The sequence below is a fragment of the Physeter macrocephalus genome, unplaced genomic scaffold (assembly GCF_002837175.3).
Source record: "Physeter macrocephalus isolate SW-GA unplaced genomic scaffold, ASM283717v5 random_24, whole genome shotgun sequence".
Classification (NCBI taxonomy): domain Eukaryota; kingdom Metazoa; phylum Chordata; class Mammalia; order Artiodactyla; family Physeteridae; genus Physeter; species Physeter macrocephalus.
In genome coordinates this window covers 63,267-75,595 of record NW_021145311.1, presented here as the reverse complement: position 1 = coordinate 75,595, position 12,329 = coordinate 63,267, and the positions used below count along the sequence as shown (strand labels likewise).

Genomic DNA, 12,329 nt, shown 5'->3' with positions numbered 1-12,329 from the left:
AGGAACCTCAGGCAGGTGGCGACGCTTCCATCTGGAATCGTTTAATGAGTCTACTTCTTACACGCGTAATTATAAAAGAATAAGAATCGACAAAAATATTTTCTTTTCATGTGTAGAGGTGGTTCGTCTCTGGTGGGATTTTTTTTTTGTTTTGTTTTTTTGTTTTTTTCCTACCCGCCCGTGGCAGAACTCTTGGCGGGAGGGAAAGGAAGGAGTAAGGATAACCCTGAGGCGGGGAGGGTTCCACTCCCAGCCCTGGAACCCCGGTCTGGGCGGGCGGGCCAGGCAGAAACGTGTGGCCAGAGGGCGAGAATGGGGCTGGGCGCGCTTCAGAGCCTGCCTGAAAGCCGGGCCGGACGGCTGCCCCGCTTCCCTGTGCACCGCTCACGGCCTGCTGGGCACGACTCCCGCTGTGGGCTTTGGGTACTGGCTGGGGTGAACCCTGTGGCCCGGTGGCAGACCCCGAATCTAGATTTAGGCACCCCTTGCTTTCTGTCTTTTAAATAATTAAGAAAAATGCCCACCCACCCCCCCAAAGAAAAACAAAACGAAACACAAATATGAAGTGGGCGGGTGGGGAGGAAAGGCAACCACATGCTCTGGGCCGGTGGCCGGGCTGGGCCTGGGGGTCCCCGGGGCAAAGGCCCGGCTCCTCCGAGTCTCTTCTGGCCTCCAGTGCCAAGTGGAGTTGAGGCTCCTGCTCCTGGACGACAGGGAGAGGAGGAAGGTGCCTCGTGGACGTTGGCCTCATCTCTCCATCCTGGCCACGAAGAAGCAGCAGGCAGAAACTCCAGGAGCGTTAACGAAAACAGTAAAAGGCGTTGGGGTGAAGGCGGCAGCTCCCGGGGCAGGCGGTCGGGCAGGCGGTCTGGGGGGGCCGGTGGGAGGAGGCGCTGCACAGGGCCTGCGGGGCCGCTCAGTCCCTCCTGCCTCGTCCCCCACCCGCCTCCTGCAACGGCAGCGGCGAAGCCACTTGTGCTCTGACGGTGCAGGCCCCGCGTGTGGCGGCCCGCGGGCTCAGAGGTATTCCTGTAGAAAGTGCAGCAGTGTGACTTCATAGTGCTCGCCGGACTCGGGGCAGCGAATACTGTGCCTCTCGTTGGGGTAGATCTGGGTGGACAGAGAAGGCAAGGCTGGTGGCACCGAGGCACCCCTGCACCCCACTACCCCGGAACCCCTCCACCCCCGGGCTCAGAGTGTCCCTCCTCAGGGCCTTGGTCCCGCCCCCGCCCCCCGGGGAGGGTGCAGAAACGGAAGAGGTCTTGCTCCGGCACTGAGGGACCCAGGTTCGAATACCCCCTCCGTGGCCAGCTTGCTGTGTTATTCTGGGCAAGTGACAGCCTGCTTGACGGCAGCCCCCCATAAAAGCTGAGCGAAGAATTCAGACCCTGTAGGGTCTTTGTGGCCTAGGCAAGCTAAGGTCTCAAACACAGAGGACTTGCACATACGAAAGCCTTAAGAAACTGTACTGCTGCTCTATCCCCCAAACCCAGGGAGGTGCAAGGAACCCAGCTCTGTGGAATGGCTGGGGCTTCATGTCTCACAGACGTTTGGTGCCTCCACCTGAGCCACGTTCATTTCTCCAACAGGCCCCGTTGGGGATTATACACGCTAAGGCCCCAGGACAGCCTCTCCACCCCAGGCTGTGCCAGGTGTTTTCCTGGGTCTGCTCACCACCTGGGGGGGGGGGTCATCCCGAGAGAAACGGCAGCACGCTGGTGCCAAGGGCCATGCCCAAGGAATCACCCAGTCCCTGAGACCTGGCTGAGCGCATGTCCAGGCTCTTGGGTAGATGGTGACAGGGATGTAGGTCTTGCCTCTGACTATGAAATGAGGGCTCCTACACCCCAACAGTTCTCGGAGGAGCCCTAAGGGCTCACGGGGTAGGCGTGAAACCTGCTCCAGACTCTAGGAATGCATTACCCTAGGAATGCATCAAACTGCCCAGAGATCTCCCCTCCTCCACCCTTGCCTTGATGAATCCATCCTGGAGGAATCACTAGTCTGATCATACGGTCCCCAGCTCAGAGGTCCGCAAGGACTTGCCAGCTTGAGATCAAGACCTGGACTCCTGCGTCCTGCTGCCCCTACAGCCTCACGGGCCCCACTCCTTCCGGGCCCGGGGCAGCGGCACTGCCTGGGACAGACCCCGCTGCACCCACCCCTTCATGCCACCCTGGGTCCTGGGTGTCTGGTTACTTCCGCCTTCTGGGCTGTGAGGGCAGGGAGAGGGGCCATCTGGCTCCCCACCGTGCTCCCAGCCCCCAGTCCCAGGCCTGACATCCGACAACAAATGTGCTGCACCAACAAGCTGGGTTGGCCTCCAGGCCAACTGCTGCCGGGTGTCTGAAGAGGCAGGTGGGCGTGCTCCATCTCCCCCACTCGCAGCCCCCAAGGGAGCGTCTTGTCTCACCTTCAATTTCTCCTGGGGAGGCAGGGGCACAAGCCTCTGGGCCCCCCTTGTGTGCCAAATGCTTTTCCTGAGAGAACTCATTTGACCCTCACAACCTCTGGGAGGCAGGGGTTATCACGCCCATTTCACAGATGAGGAGACAAGGCCCAAGGTTAAAGGACCTGCCGCCAATGGCCGCACGGGGAGCGGCTATCCCAGCCGCGAGGCTCAGGGCTTCACGCTCAGAAGGGACAGGTGAGGATCCATCCTGGCCCCGCCTGACTCCTTTGCTCTGATGTGCAGCTGCCTCTGGCCTGTGTTTGGAGAGCATGTGCAGCTGGGGGCGGGACTGCCAAGCGGCGCCCAACCCAGCTCTTCACCCACAGGGAGCCCCGCCTTCCTCCTGCCCTGTCTGGCAAGTGCATGCCCAGCCAGAGGTCCCTGCGGCCTGTCCCTCCTGCCCGGCGACCCTCAGTTTCCCCATTTGTTGAATGTCAACGTGTCTTCCCCTGACAGGTCAGAGCGCATGGAGGCGTCCAGGAAGCGCAAAGACTGCGTGGCGGCAGCGGGTAATAAAATCTGTTCCTCTCGCCTCCAGCACACCCCCACCCTCCTCCGAATCCACCAGGCCTCTCGCTCCCCACTCCCGTCCCCTTTCCTGCCGGGACAACTGACTGTGGCTCATGTCCCACTGGCCCCCATGGGCCTCTGTCCACAGGGCTGCCAGGGGGATGCCTGACACCTCGCCTCACCCTTCGGAACAAAACACAGCCCTCCCGAGGCCCACCCCTTACCGCTGAAACCCCGCCCTCTCACGAGGTCCCGCCCCTTACTACTGAAGTCCCGCCCACGCAGCTTGCCATGCCGGTCACCACACCCTGCTCCCCAGCTGTTCTCCTGCTGGCTCCAGCCACCCTGGTCTCCCGTCCTGGAGCTGTTCCCTTCTACTAATTTCCTGTCTGGTGTCTTCCACAGCCACCCCCCCAGGCCTAGATGAGTCCCCACTTACTCTTTAGCACGCTTAAATGTCACCTCTTCGGGGAATTATTTTGACCCGTCAAGGGACACCCCCCCCCGCCCCGCCCCCAGATGAGCCACCCTGGTCTCCCGTCCTGGAGCTGTTCCCTTCTACTAATTTCCTGTCTGGTGTCTTCCACAGCCACCCCCCCAGGCCTAGATGAGTCCCCACTTACTCTTTAGCACCCTTAAATGTCACCTCTTCGGGGAATTATTTTGACCCCTGTCAAGGGACACCCCCCCCGCCCCGCCCCCAGATGCTTTCAGCATTCTGTACAGTTCCTTCAAAGCAAGGTTCCTGGCGCGCATGCGCAATCATTTCGGTAACATCAGCCTCCCTCCACCTGGCCCAGTTCCCAGGTGTCGCCAGCAGAGGGCGGCGCGGACCCGGAGCGATCAGCGCACGTCTGCTGAACGGTGGTCAGAACTCAGGGAGCCGGCTAAGTGTGGAGCCAGGCAGGCAGGTGTGAGGATGGGGGCGGGGCCAGGGGTGCCCCGACCCACTGCTGCCCACCCTGCGGGCTCCTGGGAGGAGCCACCCACCTGGAGCTGGTAAGGCTTTCCTGCTCGGATCAGCTGGGAGACGAGGAAGTTTGTGTGGAAAAAGTGCACGTTCTCATCCAGGAAGCCGTGCAGGATGAGCAGGCGGTTGGGCCTGGAAGACAAGGTGGGCGTGAGGGTCTGGGGCAATACCCCCTTCTCCCGCCCATAGGCAGTCGCACCACAGTCCACGCTCAGCCAGGGCTGGGGGCCCAGGGTCCCGCCCCAGCCCCAGGACAGTGAGGGCGGAAGCAGCAGCTCAGCAGCAGAACGTGGCGGAACTCAAAGCCCGTGCACAGTGCACAAGTGGCGGGTCTGGGAGACCCCTCACTTCCTTCCAGGAGAGGAGGGCAGGGATGTGCGCAGAGGCTGTGCCTGGAATGCCCTGAGCTCGGGGAAGCTTCTGGAGCAGTGCTGCCCATGGGCACTCTGAGACGATGGAACGTTCTAGACCTGCGCCACCCATCGCCACCAAGTGGCTACTGAGTGCCTGACATGTGGCAAGGGTGGTCGAGGAACCTTACTTTTTAAAATTTTGATTTATAAATAAAAATAACTTATTGAAGTGACACTCACACAACCTAAAATTTACTAATTTTAAAGGGATTTAGGGGCATTTGGTGCATTCACAGTGTCGTGCAACCATCATGTCTATCCTGAGTTCCAGAGCACTTCCATCACTCTGGAGCAAACCCCCGTGCCCATGAGCAGTCACTCCCTACCCCGGGCAACGACTGGTCCTCTGTCTCCATGGTTTTGCTGTTCTAGTAAATTGGGATGAATGTGAACGTAAATCGGAGTGGCCACGGAGCAGTGGGTTCTGAGCTTGGCTGCACGATAGCACGCCACCGTGGAGCCCAGGCCACCCTCCAGACCAGAGAGCAGCCTTGCGGGGAGAGGGGTCCTGGCGGGGTCAGCCTGTGACGAGAACCCTGGCACTAAAGATGGGGCCCAGGTTCACCAGACAGAGCCACACCAGAAACTGGCCACGCCAGTTTCTTTTTGATCGGCGAATCAGAAGCCAATGCCCAAAGTGTGACATGGGACATCAGAGCTGGTCCAACACACCTACATGTTAGAACCACTGTGGACCTGTGTTCACAGAGGTTAGAACCACAGAGGCCGTTCAGGTTCAAAACTGACTCAGGCGGTCCATGGTGGGCCGCGTGTTTGGGGGATGAGGGGAGCCAGCACGTGCAAGGTGCGACTCTAGACCTTCCCTTCTATCTTTCTGGGGGCAGGGCTGGGGGGCTTCCCTCCCTCCTCGCTCCAAGAGAACCCAGGCACCTGCTTTCAGTGAGGAGCGGTGAGGAGGGGGCGCTGCAGGAGAGGAGGGGACCAAGGGGCAGGCAGAGTGGGAGGTGCGGAAGCCACGCCCAGCTGGCCACAGGCGGGCCAGCTTCATGGACGGCCAGCCCTGGCGACCCTGAAGTCAGGGCGGGTGGGGGCCTTACTCATTGGGCAGCTTCTCCACGTGCAGGGCCACGGAACCCGCCTCGTAGCCAAGCTGGTTGTTTTCTGGGACATCCATGTAGCGTTCTGTGTAACCTGTGTCGTAGGCCATCCAGACTGTGACCGGCGCGCCTGCGATGGCCACCTGAGGGCCACAGTGGATGGAGCGGGGGGAGAGAGAGAGAAAGAAAGAGAAAGACACATACACACAAAGGTCAGGTCCTGGGAGCCTGCGCTTGGCCGGCTGTCCCGGGGCCTCCCCCGGAGGACGTGAGGAGCGGGCATGCACACGGGGGCTGGCAGGGGAGGGGCCCTCAGACGTGTCTCCCCCGTGGACCGTGCATTGTCTCGGGAGGGTGGGTGAGCTGAACGAGCGCGCCGGGGCCGGGATCGGCCCCTCCCTGGGCCCACTGCCTTCCTGCCGCCTCCGCCTCCTCATCGCCGCCCCGCGGTGCCCTGACAGTGCCGCCGGCCTGGGGGCCCCTCCCCCGACGCTCTTCACACCATGCCCCACCTCTGCCCATCCGAGGCCGGGGTCCCGGGCTCAGCCTCCCACAGAGAGCTGCTGGCGGGGTTTTGTGCAGCCGGACGCCATCCTGGGGTCAGCAGTGGCGGGCAATGAGGAGGGGGGCTCGGCCCCATGGGGCTGCTGCGGGGAGAAACAGCCACGTGGCAAGGCCCCTGCCAAGATGCCTCCCCCGGGGGGGCGGGCTCCAAGGGGCACGGGTGGGCGCTGGCAGACAGGAGGGAGGAGGCGGGGGCAGGACCCACCTTGAACACCTGGGGCTTGTGGATCAGCCCCATGAGCGAGAGGAAGCCTCCGTAGGACCAGCCGTGGATGGCAACCCGGCTCAGGTCAATGAAGCCGTACTTCTCGGCCACGAAGTGCAAGCCCTCCACCTGGTCCTCGATCTCCACCTGGCCCTGGGGGATGAGGCCAGGCACCTCTCAGTGGCCTCCTCCCAGGCACGCACCCTGCTGTCCCACCTCTTCCCTTGCAGGGAGCCCTCTTCCTCTTGGATCAAAAGCAGCTCTCTGGACGCTACCCCTCTCTCCAGGCCCCATGCAAATCTGCTGTCTGGGGTGGCGGTCAGACAGGCCTGGCACCAACCCGGCCCCGCCATCTCCTGGCTGACTCTGAGAAAGTCATGTCCCTTCTCTGGGCCTCAGTTTCCTCATCCCCAAAACGAGGACGTTAACATGAACAGGACCGAGTCTACAGTGGGTGTGAGGATGAAACGAGATGCTGAGTGTCCTGTACTCTGAGGCCTGGCGTATGCTGAGGCTTGATGAACAGCTGGTGTCATCACCGTCATCACCACCACCAGCACCACCACTGCCAGCACCATCATCATCACCACCACCATCATCACCACCACCACCATCAACAACCTCATCACACTTATCATCATCATCAGCACCACCAACATCCTCATCACCATCATCATGATCACCACCATCAACATCCTCAACACCATCATCATCATCACCACCACCAACATCCTCATCACCATCATCATCATCACCACCACCATCAACATCCTCATCACCATCATCATCATGATCACCACCATCAACATCCTCATCACCATCATCATCGTCACCACCACCAACATCCTCATCACCATCATCATCACCGCCAACATCAACACCCTCATCACCATCATCATCACCACCATCAACATCCTCATCACCATTATCATCATCACCACCATCAACATCCTCATCACCATTATCATCATCACCACCATCAACATCCTCATCACCATTATCATCATCACCACCATCAACATCCTCATCACCATTATCATCATCACCACCATCAACATCCTCATCACCATTATCATCATCACCACCATCAACATCCTCATCACCATTATCATCATCACCACCATCAACATCCTCATCACCATTATCATCATCACCACCATCAACATCCTCATCACCATTATCATCATCACCACCATCAACATCCTCATCACCATTATCATCATCACCACCATCAACATCCTCATCACCATTATCATCATCATCACCACCATCAACATCCTCATCACCATTATCATCATCATCACCACCATCAACATCCTCATCACCATTATCATCATCATCACCACCATCAACATCCTCATCACCATTATCATCATCATCACCACCATCAACATCCTCATCACCATTATCATCATCATCACCACCATCAACATCCTCATCACCATTATCATCATCACCACTGCCATCATCATCCTCATCACCACTACCATCAACATCCTCATCACCATTATCATCACCACCATCAACATCCTCATCACCATTATCATCATCACCCAACATCCTCATCACCATTATCATCATCACCACCATCAACATCCTCATCACCAACATCATCACCACCACCAACATCCTCATCACCATTATCATCATCACCACCATCAACATCCTCATCACCATTATCATCATCACCACCATCAACATCCTCATCACCATTATCATCATCACCACCATCAACATCCTCATCACCATTATCATCATCACCACCATCAACATCCTCATCACCCACCAACATCCTCAACACCAACATCATCACCACCACCAACATCCTCATCACCATTATCATCATCACCACTGCCATCATCATCCTCATCACCACTACCACTATCATCACCACCATCAATATCCTCATCACCATTATCATCATCATCACCACCATCAACATCCTCATCACCGTCATCATCCTTATCACCACCATCTCCATCTTCATCACCATTATCATCAGCATCACCACCACCATCACTATCATTATCTGCCTCATCACCATCATCACCATCAACATCTGCATCACAATCACTATTGTTATTACCACCACCACCAACATCACCATCACCACCATCAGCACCACTTCCACAGCCACCAGTGCCTGTCTTGCCCAACCCTTGGGACTTCCTGCTGATCAGGCCTATACTGACGTGTCTGGCTGCATCTGGGTTTTAGGCACCAGGTGGGGCGTGTGTCTACCTGTCTCCCCACAGGCCCAGCTCAGAGCTGAGCAACAGAGTGGATGTTCCCTCTGGTTCCAAAGGCCGCCCCACTTATGACTGACATCCTGGCCAGGACTGTCCTTGATGAAGGTGCCCCAGGGCTGCCCCCAAGCCCCAGGTCCCCCTTCACCACACAGGAAGGGACTGGGAAGAGATGTTACCATTTGGTTTTTCAGGGCCCCTTCAAATCGGAGCCCTCGCTGACAGGAGCCCCTGCCGTCAATCACGACCACGGCGTAGCCCAGAGACGCCAGAGTGTTAAGCCGCAAATACTTGATTCCTTTGAAGGAGTTATTGACCAGCTGCACCTGTGGGGAAGGCGAGACGAGGCGAGTGTGAGAAATACAAGTAAAACACGGGCAGGATGGGCTAGGCGGGCGAGACGCCAGCGGGACGGGACGGGAGCTTACAGCCTGAAGACGGGGCCTGTGCTCTGTCGTGAAAGCTACGGATGGCCCCGGGCAGGTTGTGGACGTGGTGGGGAGGGGAAGGTCAGACGGGGGCCCACTGTGTACCAGGCCTTGTGCTTGGGATGTGCTACAGAGAGGAAGGCCCCGGCCAGGCTCCCTTCTCGGCCAGAGCCTCTGCCCCAGGCCCTCCATGGAATTACTCCCTTATTTCTTCAGCCTCTTTCTTTTCTACCCTTCACTTATCTCTAAAAACAGACACAAAAACTGCCGAGGGTGGCGGGCAGTGTGTTCCCCAAGTAACGTCACTTACACTAGTCCCTTATCTGGCACGATGAATGTTCGGGGCCTTATCGTGCTCTGGGGGTAGGGGCATCCCGCTGACTGTAGGGTGTTGACAGCATCCGAGGCCTCTACCCACTAGATGCCAGGAGCATCCCCCACCCCAGCTGTGACAACTACAAATGTCCCCAGACATTGCCAAGTGCCACCTGGGGGACAGACCACCTCCAGCAGAGAAACGCTCTCTTAGATGGACCTGCTTGCCAACCTGCCTTCCTGGCCTGTCCCGTTCTCAGAGAGCTGGGCCCAGGGCCCTTGGCCACCTCTGTCCCCAAGCTGGTGACCAGGGGTGAGAGTGGGTCACTGCTGGGCAGGTGGCCCAGACACACACGCCGGGTTTAGGGGGGATTCCCAGAGGGACACGGGAGTATCAGCAGGCGAAAGGGTGGCTGTGCCGGAGGGTGGGGTGAGGAGAGCCAGGGGCCCCCAAGGACCCTGCGTGGTCAGTGGGGATGGGGAGGGGCACTGGTGGAGGGAGGAGGGTGTGGGGAGCAGGGCAGCGCCCACCTGTGGGCCTCCGTACACGAAGAGGACGGTGGGGTGCTTCTTCCCTGGCTGCACGGCGTGCGGCTTGTAGATCATGCCGTAGAGCTGCACGTCCGAGCGCGTGTGGAAATGGAAGATTTCTGGGGGCACGTAATCCGGAGGGCAGCCTGCGGAGACAGAGCGGCTGTGGCTCCGAGGGCCGGGCTGGGCCAGGGTGGGCCCGGGAAGCCCACCTCGAAGCGGGGCCCACGTCTGGCCGACGCCCACACTCCCCCAGCCCCGGAGAGTGGACCGGAGGCACCCCATCCCCTGCGCTGCCCGACAGTTAAAGTCAGAGGCTGAGGGCGGAAGTGACCCTGCACCCTGTGAGCCGGCTCGGGCCAGGCCACAGTCTGGCCGGGACCAACTCCAGAGCCCCGACACTGGCTCATCTAGCACGGAGGTGACAACAGCGCTGGGATCTGATTAACGGCCAGTTGTATGGCGGGGAGGGGGCTCTCTCTGATTTTCATGGTTACCTGTATCTTTGCAAATCAACACTGGTTTTCCAATCCAGTGGTGAAGACAACTCTTCCTTTAAGTTCATTTAAGGTTAAACAGGGTGTCGATTTAAGAGGAAAATAAGTAAATAGTGATGTAGGTCAGGGGTCTGCAAATATTTACGGTAAAAGGCTAAGTAGTAAGTATTTTTGGCTCTTCACGCAGAAGAGCCATCGTGTCTCTGGGTTGTAACCACACTCGTCCCTCTGTATCCTTGGGGGATAGGTTCTAGGGCGCTCCTCAGATACCAAAACCGGCCGATGCTCAAGCCCCTCATCTGAAAACAGCATAGTATTTGCATACAACCTATGCACACCCGCCCGCGCGCTTTAGCTTTAAGTCACCTCTAGGTTACTTATGATACCTGACACCAAATGTTATGTAAATAGTTGTAAATACGATGCAAGTGCTATGTAACTAGTTGCCACGCACAACTCAAGTTTTTCTTTTTGGAACCCTCTGCGGTTGGCTGCACCCGTGGATGCAGAACCTGTGGCTAGGGAGGGGCCGACTGTACTTGACTCTGCTGCTGCTGCAGCCCCAAAGCCACCACGGGTGATGCCAAAGTGACTGGACGTGGCCGGAGTTGGCCCACGGGCCAGCTTGCCAGCTTCTCACAGATATGGCCCACAAATACGGCGAGACTGGACTTTTGGGGCAGCGATGCCCCTGTCCGCCTGCCTGCACGCCCGGGGCTGGGCATCGGGACACCCGCGCCCCCACTGCTGTCCCACTGGCTGTGCTGGGTGCCTTGGCAGGCCCCTCCCTTCCCTCAGTTTCCTCTTCCGTGAACCAGGGCCAGAGTTCCCACGCTGTCACATCCATGGTGACATGGGGAGAGTCAGGGACTGAGCTGTCAGATGGAGGGGGCTGCTTACTTATTCAGCTTTCGGGGGCGGTGATGTGACAAACTGTTTTCCAGCCCATAAAACCCACCCCAAACTCCAGGGATTCCTACTTCCTACAACGTTCTAGAAATCTGCAAGCGGCAGGGCTGGGTCCAGGGAAGGGCGTCCTCTTTAGTGAGCGCTTCCTATGAGCTGGGCGCTACGTGAGCGCTTGGTTTACATCCCACGGGCTGCCACTGGACCGTTCCATAGATAAGGAAACATTTCAGCAAGATGAGCTGACCTGCCTTCGCTTCCGCAGCCAGAATTGGAACCCGGGGTCAGCCGGGCAGAGTTCTGGCACCCTGGAGGCTCCTGGGCAAACTGACAAGCTGCCTCGTGCTCCCCGAGGCCCCTCGCGACCCACCCCCGGCTCCTACCACAAACGAAGACTTTGGAGCGTCTGCTCTGCACAGGCGCCCTTGGAGACGGCCGCCCCTGAGGACGAGGATGGCCCGTGTAGGGACCCCATCCGTCTGGCAGAGTCGGCTCCTGCACTGAGTATGTGCTCCATCCATAACAGCAGCATAGAGACTGTCTCGGGGGGCCCACAGAACAGTTTGGGGTCTGTGGTTACGCTCAACCTGCTCTCGGGGCCACACCACTCAATGCCTTGTGCTCGCCCAGACGGCCCCCTCTCACCTGCCTTATTTACCACGCCTGCGACGAGCAAGCTGGGGCTCCCAAGGGGAAGGACTTGCTCAAGGGCCCGGGGCCTGGGGTTACTCACTGGCCGCCTCCATCATGCTGGCCCAGAACCGGGGCTGCTTGTGCAGGGGGTCGTCATCGGGGCCGCTCAGCTTGTAGACGTGCACGCAGGGTGGCGTGCCCACGCTGCTGTAGTGGCTGATGAACATGTCGAAGTTCTGCGGGCGGTACGGGGTGCTGAGACCACGGGGCGCCTCCCCCTCCCCCTCCCTGCTCGCCCGCCACCTGCATCAACCACATGCCATCTTCACCCCGTGCGGTGTGTTCCCCTGTCTAACTCTACTGCTGTTACCACCAGCCCCGCCTTGCAGATAAGCAGACTGAGGCGAGAGGAGCCTGTTTCCTGGCCAGGGGACCCCAGGCGGAGGCTGCTGGACCCAGCGGGGGTGGGGGTCAGAGCCAGACCTGCCCGACGCCAGAGCGTGCCCATCTTGCTGCTTCTGCAGCCAGCAAACGGCCACCGGCTGCTTGCCCAGGATGGGGGTAGCCCTGTGCTCATGTTCCAGGATGCTGCCTGATGTTC

The 12,329-nt window shown here is 58.8% G+C and overlaps 1 protein-coding gene across 3 annotated transcripts in view; it reads right to left on the bottom strand.

Annotated features, from left to right (window-relative positions):
- Window positions 1-20: 20 nt before the first annotated feature.
- The window catches only part of DPP9 (dipeptidyl peptidase 9), a 46,471-nt gene continuing 34,162 nt past the window's right edge, over window positions 21-12,329 (bottom strand). For 2 of the 3 annotated variants that reach the window (XM_007109311.3, XM_024134075.2), the window contains 7 exons: window positions 11,829-11,964; window positions 9,693-9,838; window positions 8,598-8,744; window positions 6,173-6,325; window positions 5,404-5,546; window positions 3,953-4,064; window positions 21-1,110 (listed from right to left, as the gene is read on the bottom strand). In XM_007109311.3, coding sequence (XP_007109373.1) covers window positions 1,018-1,110; window positions 3,953-4,064; window positions 5,404-5,546; window positions 6,173-6,325; window positions 8,598-8,744; window positions 9,693-9,838; window positions 11,829-11,964 — 930 coding nt within the window. In that variant the 3' untranslated portion in view covers window positions 21-1,017. The remainder of the gene's footprint in view (window positions 1,111-3,952; window positions 4,065-5,403; window positions 5,547-6,172; window positions 6,326-8,597; window positions 8,745-9,692; window positions 9,839-11,828; window positions 11,965-12,329) is intronic. The other variant, XM_024134076.2, reaches the window with a different exon arrangement.